Here is a 26242-nt window from a genome sequence, read left to right as displayed (position 1 = left end):
TGTCAGAGGGTTTGGTATGCGTGATTGGGTGGAGCGGAACCAAATCGGTGCACATGCTTCCTTTGTGTGCCATGCTCTGCGTGCTGTACCCCAAACTGGGGCTGTTTTTTGGGGCCAAGCCATAGCAGGGGAGCACGAGTCGAACACTTGTGCCACTGCTGGTGGGATAGCCCTTGGATTTGCAGAATTCAAGAAACAGTGCTTGAATTCTGCTGTCCAGCAGCCAGGCACAATGAGGTGTAATTAATGCTCACTGAAGCATGGGGCCACCTAAATGAACTTAATTGAATGAAAATACTTGCAGGAGCTGTGTAGGAGAGCACCAGCCTCAGCCCAGCATAGGTGCCTGGAGCTTCAGGAGTAGGTTAGAGAGGAGTGAGCGTGCCAGTCCCTTGGTGCCACTGCTTTCCCTCAGAGGGAAAAGGTATATTTTTAACATTATTTTAAGGACAATTCTTCCCTGTGAGGGTGGTGAGGCCCTGGCACAGGTTTCCCAGAGAAGCTGTGGCTGCCCCATCCCCGGCAGTGTTCAAGGCCAGGCTGGACGGGGCTTGGAGCAAGCTGGTCCAGTGGAAGGTGTCCCTGACTGTGGAAGGGGGTTGGAACTGGATGAGTGTTAAGGTCCCTTCCAAACCAGTCTGTGATTCTTGTCGATAACTAGCCTGTATGCCAAAAAATTTGCTTTGATCCATGTGTTTCTGGGCAAAACCTGATCCTGAACTGATCTGCAACGGCAGCATCCAGCATTTGCCATAGCAACTACTGGGAAGTGCTGCTTACAGAGACGGGAGCACAGGGGGCCACAGTTCCAGCACATTGCCCTTGGGAGTCACCCAAGGGAGGAGGGATGCTGCTGGTCCCACCCTGATGCCAGCCCTCCTGCAGCCCCTATGCCTGCAGAGATTGAGCATTGTGATCACCTTGTGCATGCGGGTCTGGCTGACACGTGTTTCTTCTGATGCCCCTCGCTGTTCCCACCAAGGAGAAGAGCATCTATCACGTTTCAGAGCTGTCTGGGTGAGTGCTGGAGCTTTTCCCCCTCTCACACCCCATTTGCCAAGGGATTCCTGCTGAAACACTGGCATTTTGTTGGGGTTTCTGGCAGCCAGGAGCAGGCGCAGGGAGCTGTGTGGAGAGGCTGGTGCTTTAATATTACAGTGATTATTAAATTGCGATCCTCCTACTGCAACGAAGAGTGCAGCAACCCACTTGCAACCTCAGCAGAAAGCCTAATGCAAGTTAATCCAAGTGGCATGGACTGACAGAGCCTTCCTGTTCCTTTCTGGCCACTCTTCTGCAAGGAAACACAATGGGTTTGCTTATCGGAAGGAGACTGAAGGCATCAAAAAAATGGGTAGATATCTGTTAACTTTGCATCTGTTAGAAAATAGCCTGGGGGTCAACTTGAGAGGTAATTTTTTTCAGTCTGTTAAGTCTCCTGCATTTCAAAGGTAGGTTTGGTGTTGGCTTACTTTTGTTTACAGCTGTTGATTGCAATTAAACCTTTCTGGGTATGGCTTTTGCAAACAGAGAGGAGGCCACGTTGCACTGGACAACTGCACCCCAAACAGGATGAGAACCCCAAAGCCTCCCACAGGAGCCCAAAGACTCTGGCAGCCCTGCTCCCAAGGGAAGGAGGAGTCTCCCTGCCCTTCAGCAGGTGGGATTTACTGGGAGAGAGGATGCAAGACCCTCTTACCTGCTTATTGGCAGCATGCTGGTGGGACCGTTGCTCCTGTGGAATCAACAGAAGCAAGAGTGTGCCTGCTACTGTGACTGGAGGGAGGGAAAACTGCTGTGATGGTCCAGGAAAAGAAGAAAGGCTCCAGCTTTGCAGCTCTGATTGACATAAACTATCCTGTCAGCTGCTCCTGCTTCATCTGAGTGGATTTATCATCTCAGCTTCAACAGCAACAGCACTAATTGCTGGACCCTTAAACAGGTTTTTGTACTTAATTTACATAAAAGCTCTTCATATTGCCTTTAAATCTTGTTGCACACAGAGGAAAAACTTGGGCAAATCAAGGGTGGGAGGGTTTTCCTGCCCCCTTTTTGGGGTGCTGGGGTAGTGGGGCATGTGTTTGGGGAGCATGGAGAGGTCTAGCTGCTAGTAGCATGGCAGAGTGCCCCTTGGTGGGGGACCAGCGGCCTCTTGGGCAATTTTAATCCTGGAGCAGGGCTGGGATGAGCCCGGCTGTGTGGGACATGCAGGGAGCTGGGATCATAGAATCATAGAATGGCTCAGGTTGGAAAGGACCTTAAGATAATCCAGTTCCAACCGCCTGTGATGGGCAGGGACGTCTCACGCTAGACCATGTCACCCAAGGCTCTGTCCAGCCTGGCCTTGAACACTGCCACGGATGGAGCATTTACCACTTCTTTGGGCAGCCTGTGCCAGTGCCTCACCACCCTCACAGGAAAGAACTTCTTCCTTAGATCTAACCTGAACTTCCCCTGTTTCAGTTTAAACCCATCACCCCTTGTCCTATTGCTATATTTACCTGATAAAGAGACCCTCTCCAGCACCCCCGTAGGCCCCCTTCAGATACTGGAAGGCTGCTCTGACGTCTCCACGCAGCTTCTCTTCTCCAGGCTGAACAGCCCCAACTTTCTCAGCCTGTCCGTATGGGATGTATAATGAATGATAACATGAATGTACAAAGTTAACCATTCTAGCAGCATGATACTCCCAAGCTCTTTGTCGGGAAGTCTAAAAATGGCACAATTTGTACTGATACCCAAAATTCAGCCTTTTTTTCCACTCCTATTTGCTCTCTGAGTCATCGTGTCCTGCAGGCTTCGTGGATAGAACATGTCCAAGATGTTGATCAGGCAGAGCACTGCACAGGCAGAGATGTGGTGCCACTGGACAAAGCACGACGTTGTTGAGTGTTGGAACAAATGTGAGGTCTCCCGGGCTACCACCACTGCACTGGTGGCATGTCCCCCCTGGGAATAACTCTGAACTCAATTAACACCCCCTGGGGAAGACATTGGCTTAAATGTTTGGTGTGTCATGTTTTGGTTTGTGGGGTTTTTCTTCCTCTGCTACCATATCTGACTTAGTGCTGGGGAGAAAAGGCTGGGAACGAAACAAAGGAAGGGAGTTCCCAAAATCCGAACGACTGCTGCCTTCAAAGGAGGCGCAAATTCACATGAAGCAGAAAAAGGGACTGCAGGGAGTGTGGTAGAGTGTGCTGCGCTTCTGCACATGCCTCACTCCATGTTTTTGGGTGCATGTTCCGAGGCACAGCTACAGGCTGGGTGGAGAAGTGATTCAGAGCAGCCTTGTGGGGAAGGACTTGGGGTGTTGGTCAATGAGAAACTGAAAATGAGCCGGCTTCAGTGTGTGCTCACAGCCCAGAAACCACTCATGTGCTGGGCTGCATCAAAAGGAGCATGGCTAGCAGGTCGAAGGAGGTGATCCTGCCCCTCTCCACTGCTTTTGTGAGACCCCGCTTGGAGCACTGTGTGCAGTTCTGGTGTCCTCAGCATAAGAAGGGCATGGAGCTGTTGGAGCAGGTTAGAAGAGGCCAGAAGGATGATCAGGGGCTGGAGCATCTCCCGTACGAAGACAGGCTGAGAAAGTTGTGGCTGTTCAGCATGGAGAAGAGAAGGCTGTGTGAAATCCTCAAAGCAGCCTTCCAGTATCTGAAGGGGGCCTATGAGGATGCTGGAGAGGGACTCTTCCTCAGGACTATAGCAACAGGACAAGGGGGAATGGGTTTAAACTTAAGCAGGGGATATATAGATATAAGGAAGTTCTTTACCATGAGAGTGGTGAGGCACTGGCACAAGTTGCCCAAAGAAGTGGTGAATGCTCCATCCCTGGCAGTGTTCAAGGCCAGGTTGGACAGAGCCTTGGGCAACATGGTCTAGTGTGAGGTGTCCCTGCTGATGGCAGGCGGTTGGAACTGGATGATCTTAAAGTCCTTTCCAACCCAAACCAGTCTGTGATTCTATGTTAAAATTCAATAATGAAAACAACCCCCCATGTTCCCCCTTTCCTTATCCCATCTCGTTTTTAACCTCTACAGCCATCCCTGCAGAGGTACATGGACTGTTCTACTTGCATTTCCCAAATCCCCAGAAACATTAGCTGAAGTCCCACACCACTGCAGCGTATTGCGGCTCGGGGCCCTGCAGCAGAGCCCACGGGCGCAGGAGCAGTTGGGCAGTGTGCTGCAGGCAGGCTACGCTGTCCCTGCCTTCCCTGAGTCCTGTTACAGCTCCATTTCCGCATCTCCTGTGTGGAATGGCCAGAAGAACCTGCCACGGAACTGCAGCCAAAAATAAAGTAACCACAATCAGTGTATAAAATGCCCAGCACGGGCTGCAGGACCCTGTGTGAGTTTGATGGGGGGACATGGGGGTGCAGGGTCACTTGTTGTCCCACCAGGGACAAGTTGGTGGCTCTGCTTCTGCACCACTGCAGGGCACGGGCAGCCCCTTCCAGCCCTGCTGCAGGGCTGGGAACCAGTTGTGTACCCCGTCCCTGCACCCTCACACCCAACAGCACCCCAAAAACCACATCCCCCCCCAATAATAATCCTTAAAGCAACAAAATCACCACCCCCACCCCCAACAGCACAGTGGGGAGCTGCACCCCCTCTGCTGTGGGGAGGTGCGGGGCTGGGTGCACTGCTCTGCACGGGGATGTACGTGGCGGTGTGTGCACAAGTGCGTGTGCGCACGGGGAACGTGTGCTCATGGAAGGTGTGCATGGAGAGGTGTGCACGGGGAGGTGTACACCAGGGTGTGTGTGCACGGGGAGTGTGCACGAGGGTGCGTGCACAGGGGGCGTGTGTGCGCGAGTGTGTGTACGTGCGTGAGTGTGTGTGTGTACAAGTGTGCGTGCACGAGCGCGTGTGCGCGGACGCGTCTGTACTAGTGCGCGCACGGGGTGGGTGCCCCGTTTTCCCGCTCCTTCCCTCCTTTCCTTGCCCCCTCTCCCCTTTCTCGCGCAACGCCGCGGCGCGCGCGCCCCCTCCGCGCGGGGCCCCGCCCGCTCGCGCGCCGATAGGGCGGGCCGGGCCGCGGCGCCGCGTGCCGCGTCCGTTGCGCCGCCGCTCGAGCGATGCCTCGGAGGTGAGCGGGCGCGATGGCGGCGGCGGCGGTTCTCGCTCTCTTCTGCCGGCGGCGCTGCCTGTGCGACTGCGAGGAGAACCCAGGACCTGCAGCGCTGCAAGTCAGTGGGAGGCAGGACGCCGCCCCGGGGCTCCCCAGGGGCCGGCCTCCCTTACCTCACGTGGGGCAAGAACCCTCTGCGGGCCTCGGGCCTGTGCTCCGGCGGTTGTCGGCAGCGGCGGCAGCAGCAGCAGCAGGTCAGGGCTCAGCCCCAGAGGGGAGCCAGCACCTTGTCAGTGCGTGAAGCGTTTGCTGGGTGTTGGGTGCAAGGGTCCCTTGGGAAACAAGGCGTTCTGCTTTGCCCCGAGAGGGCTTCCCCACAGGAGGGAGGCGGCTCTGGGGTACAGGTGAACCCCCAGCCTGAGACAGAGTTGGTTCCTTAAACTGGGAATAAGGTCTTGCCCAGTGCTTATGAAGCATGATTTTGAAGCCTAAGCACTCCAAAGGCCATGTCTGGCTGAAAAAGTGCCATCACAGAGATTATCTCATTAGGGACTGTACCAATAAGTCAAGGGGTGATGGGTTTAAACTGAAACAGGGGAAGTTCAGGTTAGATGTAAGGAAGAAGTTCTTTCCTGTGAGGGTGGTGAGGCACTGGCACAGGTTGCCCAAAGAAGTGGTGACTGCTCCATCCCTGGCAGCGTTCAAGGCCAGGTTGGACAGAGCTTTCGGCGACATGGTTTAGTGTGAGGTGTCCCTGCCCATGGCAGGGGGTTGGAACTGGATGATCTCAAGGTCCTTTCCAACCCAAACCATTCTGTGATTCAGAGGGTACTAAGTGTTGGGATTTTGACCTCTAAAAATCACGTTGCCTGGTGGAGGGGATTTTGGGGCAAGTGGCAGAAGGTTTTGTGTGTCACACTTAGAGGTGCGTTTCTTATGGGTATGCTTTCAGAAAGCAGCTCCCTGTTCCTGCTGCCTTTAAGAAATGGGGAAGGAGGCTGGCAGCCTAGGGAGAGTTTCCCGAGGGGCTTTGCCTTTCAGGGCTAATCAGGTACCCCCAAGGAAATACCTCAGCCCCAGCACTTATTTGTTGGTGTTCCTCTCCTGTGGGGATGGGAGGTATGATGAGCAGATGAGGGTGAGCAGGGGAGGGTGGGCAACAAACCGCTTCAGCTGTGGAGGGGTGTGTGCCGCTGCCTGGGCTGTGGTAGAAGGACCCAAGGCTGTGGCAGGTTGACCACCCTGAGCATCTAGCCCCTGATGAGGCAGCGCTCGGGTCTCCCCCATCATGTGAGTTGGTTTGGGGCCTGGTCATGGGGAGGTGTGGATGGGACAGGCTGGTGCAGCCTTGGTGTTTTGGCGGTGACCGGGCTCTGTTCGTCTTCTCCCTGCAGGGTGAGGTGGTGCAGCGGCAGCTGCTGGAGCAGGATTTCTGCAGCCGTAGGCACGTGCTGCGGCAGGAGGAGGTCGAGGCCCCAGGCGGTGGCGGGGCCCTGCAGGTAAGTACTGGCCTGCTCTGATGGCCTTCCTGTGTCAAACAGGCATTGGAACACCAGCTACACACCCCCACAGGCTGACTCCTGCGTTCAGGACAGCTCCATGACCTGGGGATGTGTAAGTGTGCTGTTGTTGATTGTCACAGTTCCCCTAGGCTCAAATACCAGTGCAAGAGTAATGAGGCAGTGGTGTGTTTTAGGTGTTTGAGATACCTGAGTACTGGTACTTCGTTACAAATTAATGTGCTTTAATACCTTGGTCATCCTTTCAAAGTTGTAGACAAGCAATGTGTGTTTTCTCAGACTCCTGGGATTGATGGTTACAAGGCACGGAACATACTGATGGAAAAGGGGTGGCATATGAGAAGGGAAGATACCCTTTCTTTGCTAATTGGTTGTTAGGTGTTGAGGACAGAGTTTATTGAATAATGTAGTCTAGAGTTTCTTTCCTGTCAGCAGCAATGGGTAATCTTGGTTCCTTGTTTCAGGGAGACTGGGGTTGCTGTGGGAGTGCTCTCTTTACACAGGGCAGGTGAAGCAAATCACAAAAAGATCTGTGCAATGAGCACTTGGGAAGAGATTTGTATAGGTTGGACTACATGAGGGTTCCGAGTGCCTGCTCTTTTATGTAAACTGTTCTACTTCCATTTCCAAAAGCCTTTGAGGGGGGGCTGATTGCCTCTCAAAAAGTCTCTGACAACAGAAGTTGAGGCAGTGCAATGCATTTTTTTAAGCTTTTGTTTTGTTTTGGCTTGTGCTGTTTCATACTAGTTACTGTGTGTATAGCTACAGCATGCACTTTCCATGAAAACTCATATTGCACTGAGAATTCAGTGCTTTGCAATAAAGCTTTATCATATCTTGTGGCTAGTTCCCCCCTACCTCTTGATTTCTGCATCTTCTCTGTTTAACTAGCCTGCAAATCTTAAAACATTTAGCCATTTCCTTTTCTGTTTTGTTTTCTTTGCATCCTGAGAAAAATAAATGAACAACCCCCATAAAGAGTGAACTTGTTTTTTGGTGCTTTGCTACAAAAAGCGTGGTTGGTGAATAGTAGAGCCACTGAGCAGGCTTATTCTCCTGTGATGCTTTTCCCTTTTTGTGCTATAGTGAAATAATAATTTAATAATTTAACAGCATGTATCAAATGCTTTTTGTAGCCTTTGTGGGCCTAAAACATGTGCTGTTGCCATGCTTTATGCACAATCCTATATCAAACTCGTATTTCGGGTATAAAGCAAGATTTTTAATTTAAAAGAATTAACTGTGTCACTATATGGAGAAATTAATTTTGCAAAACCAAAGGCATGATGCAGTTGTCTCTCTCCTTGATGTCTCAAGTGGGTATTCTGTCTTACTGTCCTTCTTGTTTTGGTTATTCTTTGGTTAGTTTCCCATTAATTTGTAGGCAGAGATGTCAGGGCTGACTCACAGGATTGTGCCCTATTGAGCTGCCTTTGGTTGTGCAGATTATCCAAATGTCTGTGTCTGGAATTGCTGCTGTCGAGCCTTCTGAATTGTCTGCTTGAAAAAATGTACCTGTGAATTTCTCTGAGCAGAAAAAAATTCCCTTGAGTTGGGCTGGTCTCAAACTGCACAGGACTCAAACTGGCACTGCTAATTCTTACCGCCCAGATAATTTTTGCATGTGAGACAAAATTCCTTGGGCTGGTGCCTTCAGGATTTCTGTTTTGGTGCTCCCCTCAATCCCCCACCAATCGCTGAGATGCTGCTGTCCCATGCAAAAGGGTTGACGGGGCTATTTCCCATCCACAATCATCTCCTTCATCAGAGAAAAACAATGTGAGTCTTTGAAGTCAAAGCTGGGATATATGACTGGGGACAATTCATACAGTGAGAGGTTATTTGGATCAAACCACAGAGGTGTTATCTGATAAGTGACTTTTTGTATTCTCTTTGGGAACAAACTTGTGTTTAACAGGTTGCAAGTGGCTGACACTCATAGCAATGGGGTTCCCACAGCCGGTGCTTCCTGTGTGCCTTACTGGTGCAAACACAATGAGCCCGTAGGCATTGTGTACCCTATTGGTGTTGCACAACATCAGCATCAAGCTCCAGTTGCTAGAAAGTACTGAAACAAACCAACAGCCACAATATATATGGCCTCTGCTGCATTGTGGCTTCGTGATCTGCCACTGGTTATTATGTGTAGCTGCCGTGTTTGTTGTAGGCTTTCATAATTCCCATTTTATTTTTGAGATTTATCTGTTACTGGTCCGAAACGATTTACAGGCTGTATTGGTTGGCAACCTTTTACTGCTGCGCCTTCTACTGCTGCACCTGCATCACAGGATAGGAATCTTGTCTCTGTTTCAGGGTTTTGGTGCCTTACCTAATGTAACCAGGAGAGGCCTCCCTCTACTTAAGATTCACAGCACTTGAGCTCTCATATGACTGCGTAGTGGCACAAGTAGACTATGATAAGGGGGAAAAAAAACCCCAAACAGAAGAACTGGAGCCGTCCTTGGTAAGGCTTTCCTCTGGAGGAAAGGCTGCTACTTCCACCAAGAGCATCAGGGCTGTATCACTCAGGCAGGTATTACATTACAAATGCTGCATAGCTACATCTATGCAGGGATGCGTGTCCTGGGAAATGCAAGAATAATGTGTAGTTATAAGGTGCTCTGGAATGGGGTGCTGGATCTTTGTCCTCTGAAATGGGTCCATTTCATGTGGAGCGGGGACTGGAACCCAGAAATGTTTCTCCCACACAAACACGAGTGGGAGCGGAACAGCAAATGGCAAAGCTGGGCTTTGCTCCTGGGCGGTGGAAAACCTGGATTTAAGTTTCATCAGCCAGAGGAGGGAGTGAAACCCTGGTGCCGGTTATCCTGGGAGCACATGTTAAGCTATTGGACAGATGTCGCCATCTTCTCCTTTATCTTTTGCATAATGTTGTTCAGGAGGTGCCATACAGACTGCCCCTTTTATCAGAGTAAACGGAAAATGAATCAGAAGAGGGAGCTCATTTCATTTCTGCAAGCTCAAGACAGTTGCAGAGCAGTTTGCTTTCAAATGTTCCATAAGTGTCTTACCGAATACAACTGACGTCAACCTTGCTCTTTGGCACCTGATCCTGTGGTGCTACTCCTCTTCTGGTCCTTTACTCCGGAGGTGTAGGCTCAGAAATACTTCTGTATACTGAATGTGGTTTTATGCATACAGATGTTTCTCTTAGAAGTCATTGGTTAGAGGTTTTCACATGTGTGCACATATGGTCTAAAGGCTGTGATTGTGTACAGAAAGCATAACCAGCAGGCCTTCACTCAGTATCTAGTATTTGAATTTGCAGTTTGGTTCTTCCTTCAGATATGCTGTCTGGTTCTCCTGCTAGGGTGGTGCTGTACCCAGTGCAGGCCTCGTGGACTCTGCTGTGGCTGCAGGAGAGACTCTCCAGTTAGATGATAGCCAATGGGTTGAAATTTCTTTGAGTGCTTTCTTTGCATGAATCAAATTGCGGCTGAGTATTGCATAGATACTCCTTCAGAGGCAGGGTGCAGGAAGGGATGAATCTACTTATTCTTAAAGGAGTGTAGGAAGCGACCTTTTCTTACACACCTAAGGATCTTGGAAAGTGACGTGATTTTAGTCCCTGCTTTTCCCATTTTAGCTCACAAACCAATTTTGACTTTGGCATAGACTATACCTTCACCAAGAAGGGAGAAAGGTACAGTCTGTACTAGCAAGTGTAGCGAACCGCTTCAGCAGCAAGCATGTGGCAAGTGTGTGACTCTCTCGTGTGCTGGGTGGGCCAGGGTCTTAGAACCCAGTTGAGATCAAGGGATAGCTGTTTTAAACACTTGTGGCTTTTTAGGTAGCATTAAAAATATGGAGTGAACCAACTAATTCCTGGTCTGAAATGCTGCAAGGCGCTGAAGGCAGCTGGGTACCCGCTTCCCAGTGAATTCACCGGCTAACTTTCTCTGAGGCTTCGAAGAAGCAAGTCCCTGCGGATGCAGTAGAGCCACTCCTGGTTTTATCCCCTACCAGATCTCCCCCAGAACTATTACTAAGCTCCAGTAATTTTTTTTTTTCCTGTGATTTTATGGAAAAAGTATGGTTAATTGTATTTCATATCAGCGTGCCTCTGAGCTCTTAGCACTTGCTGGAACTAGAGGCCAAACAGCTTGAGTCATGTGGCTGATAGTCTGCTTTTTGGCCTGACCAGAATGAGTAAGAATTGGAGAATGCAGGAAAATCTGTGGCAGGAGTATCTTGGAGCTTTTCTTCCCCCTTTTTATAAGCCCATAATGTATAGATAACACTTAGATCGGTATCAATGTTGGAAGGCTTCTCTGAGCTGAATTTTTTGGAGCTTGCACATGTTTCGGTAATTCAAGATTGAGTAAACAGAGCAAACTGGAAAGGCCTTAAGAATGTTTCATGGCGGCCCTTCTGGCCCAGCAAAATAGCGTTTTTTGGACATCTTCCTGTTCTCTCTGAATTTCTCTCCTCCTTTTCCACACCCTCCTTTGGAGTCCTTTAAACCGGCACGTTAGTGGGAAGGGGATAATGACCCATTCCTGACCCTAAACCTAAAAGCAGAATTGAGATCAGGTTTTTCCCCTCTCTGAATTTCTATTGCTTGTTCTACTGTTAAAATAGCATCATGTTTTTCTCACCAATTCAGTATGAAGTGGCACTTTCTCAGGCTAATGAAAGAAGGAAAAATGCATATCCCACTCTTGTTGAAAGACTGTCTCTTTGACAGTCATTTGCTGATGGTACAGAGATCCGGTAATTCTTTCTGCTTCTGTCATGATTTTGAAACAACTCCTGCAATCCAGCCATAGAAAGGAGCAGGCTTGAGAACTGCTTCTTGTCTTCGAAGTGACATTTTGCAGAAAATGCTAGGAGATGAATTAGTTGATCAAGTTTTAGAATTCTACCAGCACTAGCATCAGTGCGAGGTGCTGATAATCCTGGACCCTTTCCCTTCTGATACTTAAAGCTTTTCTGCATTGTGCCACCTACATCTGTGTCTGGGTTAGGGTGTTTCCGCAGTGTTAGCAAGTCTCTCTTTAGGAAAAGATAACCTCTTTCACCTACCTTCAGTCTTGGCTTTTGTGCAAATAGCAACTCTAAATCTGTAAATGGGCATGTAAACATAATGCCACTTTTTTCTTTTCTTATGTGTTCTAGTAATAACAGCAATAATTTATGATGCTTTGTTGACTGTCCTAATTTTTGCTTAATCATCCCTGAGTGCGATACGGCAGGCATTCATAAGCTTCTTTGGGATTCTACAATCAGGAGCAGACACTTAAGTTAGATCCAGTTGTTCTTTGTGGGCTTTCTCCAAACTTGTGTTGGCTACGTAATCAAATAAGACATAAAGGCAACCTTACACTCCAGAGATCAGTTCAGTGACCAGTTTCTTTCTGCTTCCCCTCCTTGTGTGTCTAACACCATAGGAAATCCGTGTGCCAAGTCGTTCCTCTTGACACAGGTAAAGCAATAATTTTGTTGAGGGTGGGCCTGGGAAATATTTGGGTCATCATGATAAAGAAAGTGATGAAGAAAATGGTGAATTTGTGTTTCCCTCAACAGTCCTCTCCTGGTTGTGTACCATGTATGAAATTGGATGCCTTGAGAAATGAATATGAAATTTCCTAAACCCAGCGTGGAAACAAAAACATCTACAGTGATATGTTTGGCTGGAGATGTAACATTAAGGTGTACATATTAATACTGGCTGTATGAGTAGTGAAAGGTTTGGGTTGCTCAGTGCCTTTGGTCATTCACAAGTCAGGTGGCAAGGCTGAAGGAAAGAGAGAAGCTTCCGTGTCTGCAGTCAAGGACAATATGTTCCTTTAAACTGTCTAGTCCAGAATTGGGAGACTGGCAGGAAAACATTTCTCCATCCTTCTGTCTGTCACTAGGCAGAATTTTAAGAAAATACTGCAATAAGCTCTTTATTTTGTGGTTAGGGTTTCTTTGGTGGGTGGTTTTTTCTTGTGTGTGTGTTTTAATTTATTTGTAAGTGGCACAGTGAGGAACAAGTTGATAGGTGACATGATTGCCACCTTAGATTTCACATACATCAGTGTATGTATGTGCTTTCCAGCCACTCAAAATACGACCTGGAAAGAATAAGTGAGGATTTCCAGCCGTGACTCCACAGGCTATGACACAGGCTTCTGAAAGAGCTGAGCTTAACAAATACCTACCACACATTTGGAGTGGTATATATTTACATCTGGGGACCATTCAATTTGCTGTACATGGGGGTTGTCCCCAAGTAGCACACAAACCTGAGCAGGTTTTGATAACTCCAAGTCTTATGTCCTTAATGTTCTTAATACAATATTAAATGGTTTTTTTTTTTAAGAGGTCCAGGTGTGTTTGGGTAGCTTTGTACTCTAGGCTGTAAATTTGTTATGCTAGCAGAAATGTTTTTTCACCTGGAAGTGTGTTGCAATAATCGACATTCTTTGCTTAAGGAGAAGTCAGTCCTCAGATTTTTACTTTTTTTCCCCTTTAGAAATTGTGGACAGTTTGGTGAAAATATTTGGAATAAATAAATGAAATGTGTTTAAGTAGGTGCTGAAAAGTATTTCCTTTCTGGAGGGGTGGTTTGTTGTTTTGCTAGCAATCGTCAAGCAAATGAAACTGGAGACTGGGGGGTGGATTTGCCTGTGGATTCCTGTAGTTCGTAATTGGCTGGTTCAGATTTCTTTTGGACAAGATAGATATTAAAAAAGTGCAAACTCTAGCTAAGATGAGCTAAATGCATAGAAAAGAGAAATTGTTTAAGAAAAAATTTGATACCTATTTACTTTTGGTATAACTTTGCCTAAGGCAGGGATGCTCAAATGCATGCACCTTCTTTCAGATTCTTCCTGCTAATGTGCCGTATGAACGCATGTCTTCAAAGCACTAAAATTCTGGTGTTCTATATTAAGTGAAAAACAAAGCAGCTTTCCTCCTCTGAAGTATATCAAGGATTGCAATCTTTTGCAAAACAGTAGTTCTAAGCTGAAATATTTCTCTGCACAAAGTGAAATGAGAACTACAGGCCCACACTAAGGACTAGACAGGATTTTCTGCCTGGCCACCTCTAAGGCAGAGAATGGCAAATCATGAAAAAGGTCCTGTCAGGATCTCTGTTGTGGTAAGGAACTGGCTTGCATAAATACATGTGCAGAAGCTAAAGATCTGTCAAGGCTACTTGCTTAAATGTTTCCATGTCTGGCTGTCTTGGCTGCACAAACCCCGAATTTCGTTTGGAGTGCCAGTCTGCTTAAGGATAGCAGGAACCTCAGTGTTTCATGTTGACTGGTTTCAATGGGTAAAGCTTAATGGTACATTTGCATTCTTATTGTGCAGGAGCTGGCATCCACTGGAGGCTCATCCTTGTAAAGTTATAGTAGCCAGCATCTCTCAAGTCCCACCAGCCTCAGTTGTAGTACTGAGGCTGAGCAGTGCTTCCTCACCTGCGAGCTCTGTCTGTTGGCTATTGCTGCCTACTGGAAGAGGCATTGCGGCGTATTCTCATGTGTCTTCCAGACATAAAAAACATCTCTTAATGCAGCTATGCATGATTTTTGGGAACGTTTTCAACCTCTTGCTCTAGTTTGTCTTGTAGGGGCTGATTCTGCTCTGGGACATTGTGGTGCATTTCTTCAAATGGTATGTGTGTGAGTTGGTGCGCTAACAAGGCAGATTTTTTCTCTGGCTTACACCTCTGTAGAGGGTTGCACAGTTGTGTGAATTGTCAGCTTGGTCTGGCTCCCCTGTGGGAGATGCATGTACCAAATTATACAGTAACATTGAAAAGGAGGCTATTTGTATCGGTCTCTGTAGGAACCACACAGAACCCCACAAACACACCCTATTTTCACATAGTATCGTTCTCTACGCTCCACCTGAAGTGCCTAAATTGTCACACAGTTGTCACGTTACAGTGCAGGAAGAGTTTTTAATACCTCCCCTCCTTCCCAGCTCCCTTCCCTTGCAAAGAAAGGCTCATGAAAAAAATGTCTTGTTACTATGTTAGCCATTGAAGAAAAATACCAGCTGCTATCAAGCTGCTTTTCTCCACTTACTCACTGTAACCAAGTTGTGTGAACTGTAAGATCACTCCCCAGGCTATTTGTGTTTAATTGGTAACAACCCTTTTACAAACAGCTCAGGAGTAAAGGAAATGTTTTTAAACAGCATAATATGTAACAGGGCAACATGTGATTAAAATTCAGTACATTATCTCTCTTGGTGTTTTATTACTGCAGGTGCACAACAGCCACTGATCAGAAACATGCTATAGGCAACACTGCAATTAATGGAAGCTATTCTGTTTATACACCTGCCACTCACAAAAGATCCTGCGTGTAAACAGAAGATGCCAGAGAAGAGAACCAAGGGAAAGGTTCTGACTGAGCCAGCATCACTAAATTAATCGCTTGCTTAGGGGAAATATTACAGAAGGGTACAAGCAATTCTTAAAACAACCCGATTGTTACCCTAAGGCTGCAGGTGCTGAAGGAATTTTAGGGATGTTTACAGATCAACTTCCACAGCACTAGAGGTTGACTAAGCTCTTGCTGACCTCAAGAGGCTGTTTGGATTGTTAGTGATCAGGCAGTTCTCCTTAATGAAGACAGCACAGAAGTTGCACGTGGTGTTGATGTTGATTATTTTGCAGCAGCCTTGCTGGCTGGCATGTGGAAGGTCTTTGTCAGCTCTGTTGTGGAGCTGCGCTAGAGCCACAGCAACACCCTGCATGCAGAAGAGAGCATGTGGTTGGAAGCCGTGCTGATGCTGAGGAGCTGAAGCTGCTGCAGGTTGCGTGCCTGGAGTGCGTTAGAGAGAAACCCATGGTGAGTCACACGTTGTGTTTGTCAGGAGCAAGCACTGCGAGCCCTCTGCTACGTGCAGTTGTTCGTGGAGGTGGCACTGGCTGTGTGTATCCAGATTAAACACTGTGCTATTTGTAGGGCCGCGATGTGTGGGTTTGGGCAGGAGCTGTATTGTGCCCTCAGCACCTACCCTCCTGCATTCCAAGGAAAGGGTGTTTTGTTGTATTTCCAAGAACTACTCTAACAGCTGGAGACTTTTTCTGGAAAGGTTAAGGATGTGGTGAGAGAAAGTAGATAATAAATGGGATTTGAGGTAACTTGCTACATTTTTGTCAGATGTGTAACTAGTGTAAATGGGTGGATTTTCTAGAAGAAAACATTCCATAGTAGCATAATGGCTTCTGTAGACACAAAGCAAGATACTGGGGGTGTGCCATATTACAGCATTAGACTTCAGGCCTTCCTGAAGTAAGCACTCCCACAGATTTAATTAAGTGCTTAAATTAAGCATGTGTCTGAGAAGTAGCAGTATTGCATGCTGAATTACTGTTTTTGGAGAGAAGAGGGTCTTGTCTGAGTGGTACCAAGACAGATGACACTGTTTCAGCTGCCACATTTTGCATTGATAGCCATGAAAAATCTACAGCTGTGGTTCTTGCTACAGTGGTTGTTCATGGCTGAATGCTGCTGTTTGGGAGGGCAGGCAGTCTGAAGGAGAGCAGGGGACGCAGCAAATCTGGAAGTGGGTGGCAATACACTCCCAGACAGAGTTGCAGTGAGGCAGTTGGCATGCACAGAAGGTGGGCAGGAGCACACCAGGAGATCCTGGGGGGCCAGGTTTGCCTGACGCCACTGCTGCATGCTCAAGCTGCGTTCCCTTGATAGGGGGAAAACCCTTGCCCAGTGTTCTAGTTAACTCTGTTGCTACAAGCCTTTTACCTCTGCTTTCCATATTTGTGGGCTAAACATCTTACATTTCTTTCTGCAAACCATTTTTGGTATTCCTATGTGTACTGTAAACAGAACTGGACAGCTGCAGCATCATTAGCAATTTTCCCTGTTTTCTTTAAAGTTCCCACCATCCCTTTTCATTTGGTTTTTCAGGAAAATTAAAGGCGGCTTTAAAGGGGAGCTCCAAAACCGAACGCACCACAATGGCCATGGTGGGCAGCATGGCGGGGAAAAAGAAAGGGGGCTAAGGAGGGGGGCTCAACTGCTTCCTGTGGTAAAGATGTTCAAATCCATTCCAGAAGAGACTGGCGGTTGATACTGGTGGGTTTCACACACTTGGCACATGTGCCCCACTTTCAGTAGAAAGCACATGTTAAACAGATGGAACTCAGTTATATTTCCATCAAATACAATTGAGGACTCATATTGAAGATGCTGCAGATGCCACAAAAACTAAACAGTTTTCCAGAAGAACAGGAATTTGCTATTGCAGTGACAGCACTTTCCAACAAAATAACAGGCTATGATAACAAACTGAAGGAATTTGGCTTATCCACAGAGCTATTTCTCTTACTCCAGTCACTTATAACTTCTTTTTACAATCAGACATCCATTTATTCCAACTAATTTAGGGCAGATATATTAACAATTGGGTATACGCTAAGCCATATTTAAGGCTTCTTTAAATCCTTCCACAAATGCTTTCTTCACAGAACAGTCAGGAACAGAACACTCTCCAGCTGGGATGGTCTGATGCTCACACTGACTGCACAGTGCTGTGTACCTGCTGTCTGGGCTCGCGTCAGCCATCATTACTGACAGCAGTGGATCCTTCACCTCTGGCCTTACCATGCCTTAATCTTGGCTTTTTTTCACTTCTCATTCTTGATCAGACATTGTCTCATCCTTTTGTATGTTGTTTGTATCTTTCCTCATTCATACGACCCAAAAACCAATGAAAACAGCTAAATATAATGCAGTTTGCACTGGAAAGGAAGTTTTTAGCCCTTTCTTATAAATACCAACAGAATGAAACCAACCCCCACTGAAAGGATCTGGAGAAAACCAAAGTTATTCCTTGATTATAAATGCTTCATGTGATAAAGTGCAATGAGATATTAATGAGAGTCATAAAAAAACCCAACCAGTAAAACAGACATTTTTGTGGCACAAATCTAAGTCCATGTTAATACCATCGCATTACTGCAGAGAAAAAAGAAACCTACTGCTTGTGAAAGGAAAAAAGCACATTCCTCCCTGTTCTTTTGTAACCATACATAGGTACCTTGTCAAGTCACCACTGACCTCACCAAGGTGCTTAGGCAGGGCATAAGCCTGACTTAAGGAACCTGGCTTGCAGGGAGTCCCTGCTGCCAGCATCTTCTGAAGTAAAGCATCCTCCGTCTGCTAGAATTCAAACCTTCTTAAAGTACTATACTGCTTTATTGAGGTTTTTGACAGAGAGGAAAATGGATAGAGAATATAACTGGGGACAAGAATATAACACCACGATACGAGAACGAGTCATTTACAACAGGCAGGTACTATTTTATATATATAGATGTATATGTGTATTGGGATTAGCCTTTTATTCCACGTCTTGTAAGTATTCTATTCTACTACTATTTAAGATTGCAAAACCATCTGGACTGAGGAAGGTAAGTGGACCTTTATAAGCATACGGAGCAGCACAGGAACTCATGAATTACACAATTCTAACGAGTACTGGATGAGTGTTGAAGGACCGCAATAGCCTCCAGTGAAAACCCCCTGACCAGTTAGCAGTGGTCAAGAGTATTTCACTGTACTGCCAAATGAGGAAGCATATGCCTCGAAGATGTACTTCAAAGCCTGGGACATGGGTATGGTTGGAATTGCTTATCAAAAGCATGAAGAGGTGATGGAGTTATAAATACCATCATGTGGAGAAAATACCGGATATTACCAAGCTCATTAATTCCTCAGGGAAGGACCTAGACAAACCCAACGGCTAGCAGCTGAAGCCACGCAAAGCCAACAGAATTTCAACAGTACAGCACTATATCTCACGGAAGTCAGCCCCTCGCATCACATCCATTTATGAATTTAGATGCAGAGCCAGTTGTTTTAATGCACTGCATTTAGCTATCTTTTTAAAAAGGTAAACCAGCGTTTTCCCATAGAAAAAAAAAATCAATTTTCCTCTATGAAAGACAGGGTTCAAATCCACTGAGACAGCAGACAGCTGATCCACAGAAGACTGAGTATTTTTCACCACCAGAGAAAAGAATTCCTGAACTTACCAAGAAAGAAAGCATTTTGGCTTCTCTAGACTCAATGAACCTGTCATTCCATTACAGTCACCAGTATTGAGTCCATATGGCACTTGGTACAACAATAACTGAAACTCTTTGTGAGAAAGACAGTTATCACGCAACAGCACTGATATTAAATTCTCAGGCTGATGAGTGAAAAAGAATTATTTCTTAGGTAATGTAGGCAGGTGTGAATTCAAATTGATGTCTGTCAGCCTTTAGGATGCTAGTGCCCTCCAGGCTGTGAATGCAACTGGAAACTTTAGCAACTTGCTGTATCACTGAAAAATCAAAATGTGTTCCTAATGCAGCAAAAAGGGCATGTTGAAAATCCATGTGTCCAAACCCCCCTCCGTCTCACAGCTTGCCTGTACATCAGCTCTCCCTTATTCTGTTCAAGTGACATACTGAGTTCTCTATAGAACCAGACAGACAGAAATTATCTAGCAAGCGTAATTATCAAGGCAAGTTCACGGACAGGAAAATAAACGTGATAATTTTGGTGCTGTTTTGTTTGTAATTCCAGCTGAAATGTTGCAGGAAAAAAGAAAAAGCTTTCTTCATATATTTTCACTGGGACTCTTTTTTTCCATGCAGAAAGAGTGGCAGAAGGCCCATATTTCCTTCAGGATATATATATATTTTTTTTAACCTAATTATTTCCTCCTAGTAAAAGAGTGGGAAAAGTTAAAAAGGTAAAGTAACACTTTATGGAGTGTTGTATTTCACTTTTTAAAAGTAACTTTTCACCTTTAAGTGCTAACTGAACACTTGAAAGCTAAATGAATACATCCTCCCCATGACATGTGCAGCACAAAAGTGGACTGCTATAAAAAAAGGCGACTCCTGTGGCAAAGTCATGAAGGAAAAGCAGTCACCTTGAATAACTTGAATGGTGCGTTGGTAAATCCTCACAATCAGGGCACCACAAGTTGAACAAGGACTACTCCTCAGCGGGCGAGGCTAAAAACTGAAGTCCAAACTGTCAAACTCAAAGGTTTCTTGCAAAATTTAGGATTATGTTTACATAGATGGCTAATTCAGAATCAAGAATCAAGGAGAGATTTTGTCTTAACCTGAATGTTGATGATCCAGGCATCTGCTTATGTTAGATCAAACAATTGGGAGGGCGATGGGATGCGGGGCAGGGAGACACGAGGCTGTAATGCTAATGTGGCTTGCTTGGTGCTTACCCTTCATCTTACTGCAAGCTATCTCTTGCAGAAATTTCATTTTTCTTTGTGTCTCATGGATATATCTCCCAAAACAATGAAATCAGAAGGAGCGTTCCCTCAAGGCCTGGCCCATAAAAAGGCATTCCACAAAAGTACCTGATTTCAAAAGCCTGCACCCAAGGACACCGACTGGCACCCCCGGCATCTACGGCTAAGTTGTTACATGCTGGTGACCTTCTACAGATTGAATGTCACACTCCATGTACTTGAGCAGTGCATGGATGGAATCTTACACCCCAAACGTACCAGGGAACCAGCATGAAAGCTCATAGATCACATAGATGGTCCAAGCCCTGAGATGCTATAGGAAAATAGGTTGCTAAACATTAAGGAGACACAAGTATTAGTTTCCCCCAGAGGAAATGAAATCACTACTGATTGACAGGTACTAGATGCGTGAAGAGAAGCCTTTAACTTAATTTCTTCTTCCCTGACCATACTTTTTGCCTCCTCCATCTCTTCATGAACACTGAAAAAGAGAGATACAGAACATGAACAAACTGCTGCGGAATTAAAAGGTCATAAAATGATTTGCATTGAACATATATGAAAACATGAGTTTTTACCAGTGTGGGGGTTTAAGAATTCATCAGTCTATCTATCTGCACCCTTTACTCCCAAATACAGTGCAGTGAGTATGTTCACATGGCAGTGATTTGCTGGTGCTGTGTGTGGTGTGTGAGTAGGCCACGGGAGAGATGTTTAGAAGCCTAGATCTCTACCGGTGTTCTGGCAGAATGGATCAGAACTGAAGTGCACAGCTCAACATGGCAGATCCTATGTGTGGTTCCAGTAGAAATAGCGCTTCGATTGCCCCCCTTGGAATGCAGGTGTTGGACTGTCAGCAGTATGCACACCAGTGACCTGAGCGTACTGGGAAAGGCCATGGGCAGTGGTGGGCAGCCTGTCAGCAGAAGCTTGTGTGGGCTCTGGGTCCCCACCAGCCATGTGGCAGCAGTCATGTCCAGGTTCCTTCCTACTGCAGCTCCAGCCGACTGTGCTGGTCCATTTGTATTTAGGGTTTACCAGCAGATGGGATCCAGTTGATTTTTCTAACTATTGCCACTTGGGGACAAGCTGTGGTTGTCACCAGCCATAGCTCTTGTGGGTACAGAGGGTCCAGCTAGGAATAGAGACCCATTGTCCCAGCTGTCTTCTGGTTATGTGGAATTAGTTCCTGCAGAGCCAGTTCTTGGCTCTTGAGTAGTTTCCAAAAATAGTGCAAACATCCTTTCTGAGGACAGAGGTGGTGGTGGTGTGGCTTTATGCACTGCTGTACTGTATGAATTACACAAGTGTTGTGTTGGCAATGTATTGTTCTAAATAAAGACAATGGGAGAGAAGCCTTATTCTGCTGCTTGGTTTTAGTCAACATCTACTGGAAAAGGTTTTTATATCTGCAAAACTCTTTGCAAGTCTGGTTATTTTTGCTTTTACAATCCAAAAATGCATTTCATCCTGGTAACTTAGCAGAGCATAGTAGTTCTCACCTGAAGGGCTTGAAAGCTGAGTCTGTTTGCTGCACTGAACTTTCTGGAAAAACTAATATTTCAGTTTGTATTCATGAGAAGGATGAGTTTTGTGTATGACTTGTGTATAATTTATGAAATTTACCTCTTTCTTTTTGTTTTACTAACTCAGCAATGGTTGATGTACTCGGTGCTTGTCTAACTCAAAGAGTGGGGTTCATCCTTAGGCATGTCATTCATAGAATCATAGAATACCAGCTTGAAAGGGACTCAAGCATCGTTGGGTTCTTTCTTTCCTTCTTGGCAGCTCTGTCTGTGCAGGCTGATCCTCAAGGTAGGCAATGTATCCAGAACATCTAGGAATTCAGCTGTAAGAGCACTGCCCATTATTACACTTATTTTACGCAGGTGAAATACTCATATGTATGGAAGGTAGGTGTGTTAAATATGAACAGCAGACTTTCCTCTTTGGTATCTATTTTTGGAGGATGAATAGACCTCAGAGCAGCCTTCCGATGTCTGAAGGGGGCCTACAAGGATGCTGGGGAGGGACTCTTCATCAGGACTATAGCAACAGGACAAGGGGGAATGGGTTTAAACTTAAGCAGGGGAAGTTCAGGTTAGATATAGGAAGTTCTTTACTGTAAGGGTGGTGAGGCACTGGTACAGGTTGCCCAAAGAAGTGGTGACTGCTCCATCCCTGGCAGTGTTCAAGGCCAGGTTGGACAGAGCCTTGGGCGACATGGTCTAGTGTGAGGTGTCCCTGCCCATGGCAGGGGGTTGGAACTGGATGGTCTTAAGGTCCTTTCCAACCCAAACCAGTCTGTGATTCTGTGAATGTGTGTGTGTTTTTAAAAAATACCTGAAGCTTAGATGCACTGGTGTTAGTGGAAAAAAATAAGGGCTGCACTCTGAGTAATACAACCCCCTCCAAACCCAAAACTACAAAAACCCCAGCTGGAGTTCTGTCAGTCAATTCTAAAGGACTATTTTAAAAATTTTTGCTGCTTTTTACTTCCACCTACTTATTTTAACCAGAGACCTTGTACATTTGATGGTTCTTTGAGTGTGCCTTAATGATTTAAAGAACCTTTTGATCTCTACTGCAGACGTTACTCTGCAGTTTAGTATACTTCATTGTTGAAACTGCTCTTTCAATGTTTGCTTCTTTTTGTACTAATATCTAGCCCTTTTGGCCAGACTGGACTTGATGATTTTCTTAAGAGAGGGGTGATAAGCTTAAGAACATCCTTTGCACTTATGGTGTTAGAGGAGACCTGGCTTATTACGGTACTGCAAATCATAGAATCATAGAATGGTTTGGCTTGGGAAGGATCTTAAGATCATCCAGTTCCAACCCCCTGCCATGGGCAGGGATGCCTCACACTAGACCATGTCGCCCAAGGCTCTGTCCAACCTGGCCTTGAACACTGCCATGTTCATGAATAATCATGAACAGTGATGCTAACCTGACAGGCACAGAATCCTTGATCCCTTCTGTGGATCAAGACATTTTGTTCCACTGAACAGTTTCTGCTCCAGCACCAAATTTTGGCTCCTGTTGTGTTTTTGGAGTGCTGCTTGGCTGTTTCCAGTAGCATCCTTCTTGTGGGAGCAGATTGTAGAATGTACCCATTTGATTTTTTTCAACTGTACTCGGAGGAAGTGGCAAGAGTAACAAATGCATGTAAAATGTTGAAACAATCATGTGTTTAGGTAACTTGCAGTATAATCTTAGTTTGGCTTCAGGAGGAATTCTTGCTTGTTATTGTGTGATGTGGTTACATGAAGGGGAGCTCCTCTTGGAACACGTCTGGAACATTCCCCTGAGGGTGCAAAAAGTATTAAAGAATTTGTTGCCCTGAGGCATGTGGAACGTGGAAGACAGCCACGTGGGAGTTCACAAATTAAATTCCTGGATTATCTTCTATCGTAGGAAAGGAAGTGTTTGCTGTTTGAATAGCATATTGCAACACATTAGCCCCAAGTTTTGCTGTGGAGATAATTGTGTGGGCACCAGAATTCTGTAACGCTTCTCAGATGTGTTTTAATTGTTCTTTTTGAAGCCGAAGTAACTGATACAGTGCACTGAACAACTGAAGAAAATATAAACATCTAGTAGCTTCTGTTTGTTCAAGTATCTCCTTCATTTCATGAACCCTTTGAACTGTTTTCAGTGTTTTACCTGCTGTGGAGCTGATTCTTGCCTCTGCTTCTCAGAGATGATACTCTCTGGCTTGTCACAGTTGCTTCTGATGGCACTTTTCATCAGACACATTTGGTGAATTTGGGCTACGTGCGGTTTCTGTGCTTTTGGGGTGGCCTTGGGTAATGCTAAGTGACTGCATACCTGCAACACTTTGGGACAGCAGCCACTCTAGAAATGGTGCTCAGCTTATCACGACAAACTGGTTAACTCCAAGTTCCTGCTAAGTCCACGACTGGCCAGTTTGCCTGGGACCTTGCAAAAGCCTAAACTTGGAAATTCAACTTAAAATCTCATGGGTGGCACCAAAGGAACATTTCACCTTCTGTTCCAGAGTTTGTTGCAGACCATCAGTTGGAAAACAAAACCCAACATGCTTCCTGTCGTATGATAATGTAAATTAAAAAGCAGAAATTCTGGCACTGCAGCAATTTGTTTAAAAATCATCAGAAAAGTGACTAATCAGACAGCAACAGGCAGGTACTATCAGAGGTGCTGCTGGTTTGAAGCTTGTGTATGTATGGAAAAATCTGCAGAGGTTTTATAAGCCACAATACCTGTGAAGAGACATGAGCCCAGGATTTTATCTCCAGTGTTTGTAAGGATTAAGTACTATTGCAAGAATTACCTGTATTAGGAAGTGGAAGCAGTTGCATACAGTCTGGAGAGTGTTTCAACGGCATTTCCTATATGGTAATATTTTTATACATAAGTATGTGTATATATATATGGGTTTTTTTCCCTCTTTATTGCCAGTATTACCTGGGATTGATTGCTTTTATGGTTGCCTTGGTTTCTGTGGCAGGAATCCATACATTAATATTAAGCAAACCACAAAAATCCCTGTCATTGCATCTTTGAAGATGACATCACTTTTTCTCTCTTTTGAAAAATTGACTAATATGCAGTTGGAAATCATTAGCTTTAAAGCCTTTCAGCCACAATGGAGAAGAACTATAAAACCAGTGTAAGCTGCAAACCAGTAAATGGGTGTGAGGCACCGTAAAGTGGATTGTACTCAAACTTTGGCAAGGTTTTAGAGGATAGGGCATAGCATGAAATGCAATTGCGAGGAGGACGTAAGATCAGATGGGGTTGGTCTGCAGCTCTTGTGTTCTGATGCACATGCTTGTCGAAAGAAAATAGAATAATCTAGATGATACTGTAATACAGTAGAAGTTGATGGTATGGTCACCTGGAATCCTTGGAAGATGTTGCTGGTTACAATTCCACTTAGGACTATCTGCGTGAGAAGACATGCAAACAAAGCTGTCTGCGACAGTTCTGCCCCTTGACTTACAGGTTTCATAATCTAAGGAATAGATTTCTTCTAGCAGCTGCTTTTTCTTTGTAAGGAAGCTTTTCAAAATGTTTCTGAGAATCACAGAAACACAGTAAGCTCTTACTAAGTAGAAATTAATAAGATGAAGCCATAAAGAAAGGTGGTGATGTGCAGTCTTGAGACCTGGGGTCTTGAACTTTTGAATTTGTATTCCTTTGGTAAAAATGATCAAGGGAAAGGTTGTAGAAGATGCTGTTTGTGAGCCAGAGGGCAAGACTTAGTGAGATGTGTCTGGGGGAAGACAAGGATATGGAGCTTTCTTTGGGACAGAATTGATCATAAAAATGCATTCATGACTCTTACTTACTGAATGAGCAGTTCCTTGCTACTCTCGGAGCATTTGGTCCTAGCTGCTGGCAGGGTGAACAGGTGCTGGTGTGCACTCAAGTATGAGGCCCTAAGCTTCTGACAGCAGAAATGTGCCAGCAGACATCCTGTCCTTGCCTCCTGGTTCTCAGCCATCTGTGATAGTAAAAAGGACAGACGGTAATAGCCGTGAAATATTCTGGATGTGCCTGATACCACTTGGTTAACTGAGAGAGACCATTAGGATTGATGCAAATTTACTGGTGAAATTCTGAGTCTGAGCACTGCTGTAGCTCACACAAACCTGGGATTACTGTGCAGTTGTTGTGGGGTTTTTTTCTGAGCCAGCCACAGGCATCACAAGTATCTTCCATTTCTTCTTGTGCACATGAGAGAGGCCAGCAAAGGATTTGACCATTGAAGAACGTGAGGGGATTTGCTAGAATGTCTCTTTGTCATTTTCCAGTTATGTGGCACTGTGCTTATAGCTGATTGTAGGAAGTCAAGAGACAAGTGCCTTAAGCACTTCTGTTGAATTTATTAGGAGACAGAGATTAAATGTTTGAATTTCAAGAGGTTTTCACTTGTACTTTATAGCCAGGTGGCTTGGGTTTGAATTCCTGTGATGGCAAACTTCCAAAACTGGATAGATACAGCATACGATGTGTAAGTACAGCCACTCAGTGTTGTAGTGTAATCCCGCAAATGGCTTCACTTAATCAGAGATTTCACTCCTTCCTTCATAGAAGCTTAAAGGCAATGTAAAAATACTAAATTTTTATTCACTTTCTAACATTTGTTTTTAATAGGTTTCAGCTCTGATCAAAAGCCACAGTTCCTCTCTACCAAGAAGTCTTATTTCATGACCACAACACCTGATACCTTCTTTAATGCGTTTGTGTTATTGGGGCTGGCCTGTTTTTTCTAAGCAGGCTATAACATAATATACAAGACAGTTTTTATATAAAGCTGGATTAAGATGTTCCATGTGCTTTTTCCAAGTTCAGTTTTAATGGCAGAACGATACCTGCAAAGGTAGCATTGTGTTGTACTA

The 26242-nt window shown here is 45.5% G+C and overlaps 1 protein-coding gene across 1 annotated transcript in view; it reads left to right on the top strand.

Moving 5' to 3' along the window:
- The first annotated feature begins 5101 nt into the window (after positions 1-5101).
- Positions 5102-26242, top strand: part of CFAP299 (cilia and flagella associated protein 299) — a 156295-nt gene continuing 135154 nt past the window's right edge. Inside the window, 2 exon segments of the mRNA XM_030479600.1 lie at positions 5102-5188; positions 6515-6569. Of these exon segments, the coding sequence (XP_030335460.1) occupies positions 5102-5188; positions 6515-6569 (142 nt within the window).

This window comes from Strigops habroptila, chromosome 3 (genome assembly GCF_004027225.2).
Source record: "Strigops habroptila isolate Jane chromosome 3, bStrHab1.2.pri, whole genome shotgun sequence".
NCBI classification, from domain to species: domain Eukaryota; kingdom Metazoa; phylum Chordata; class Aves; order Psittaciformes; family Psittacidae; genus Strigops; species Strigops habroptila.
Note: the sequence above shows the minus strand (reverse complement) of the source record. Positions and strands in the feature narration are given on the sequence as shown.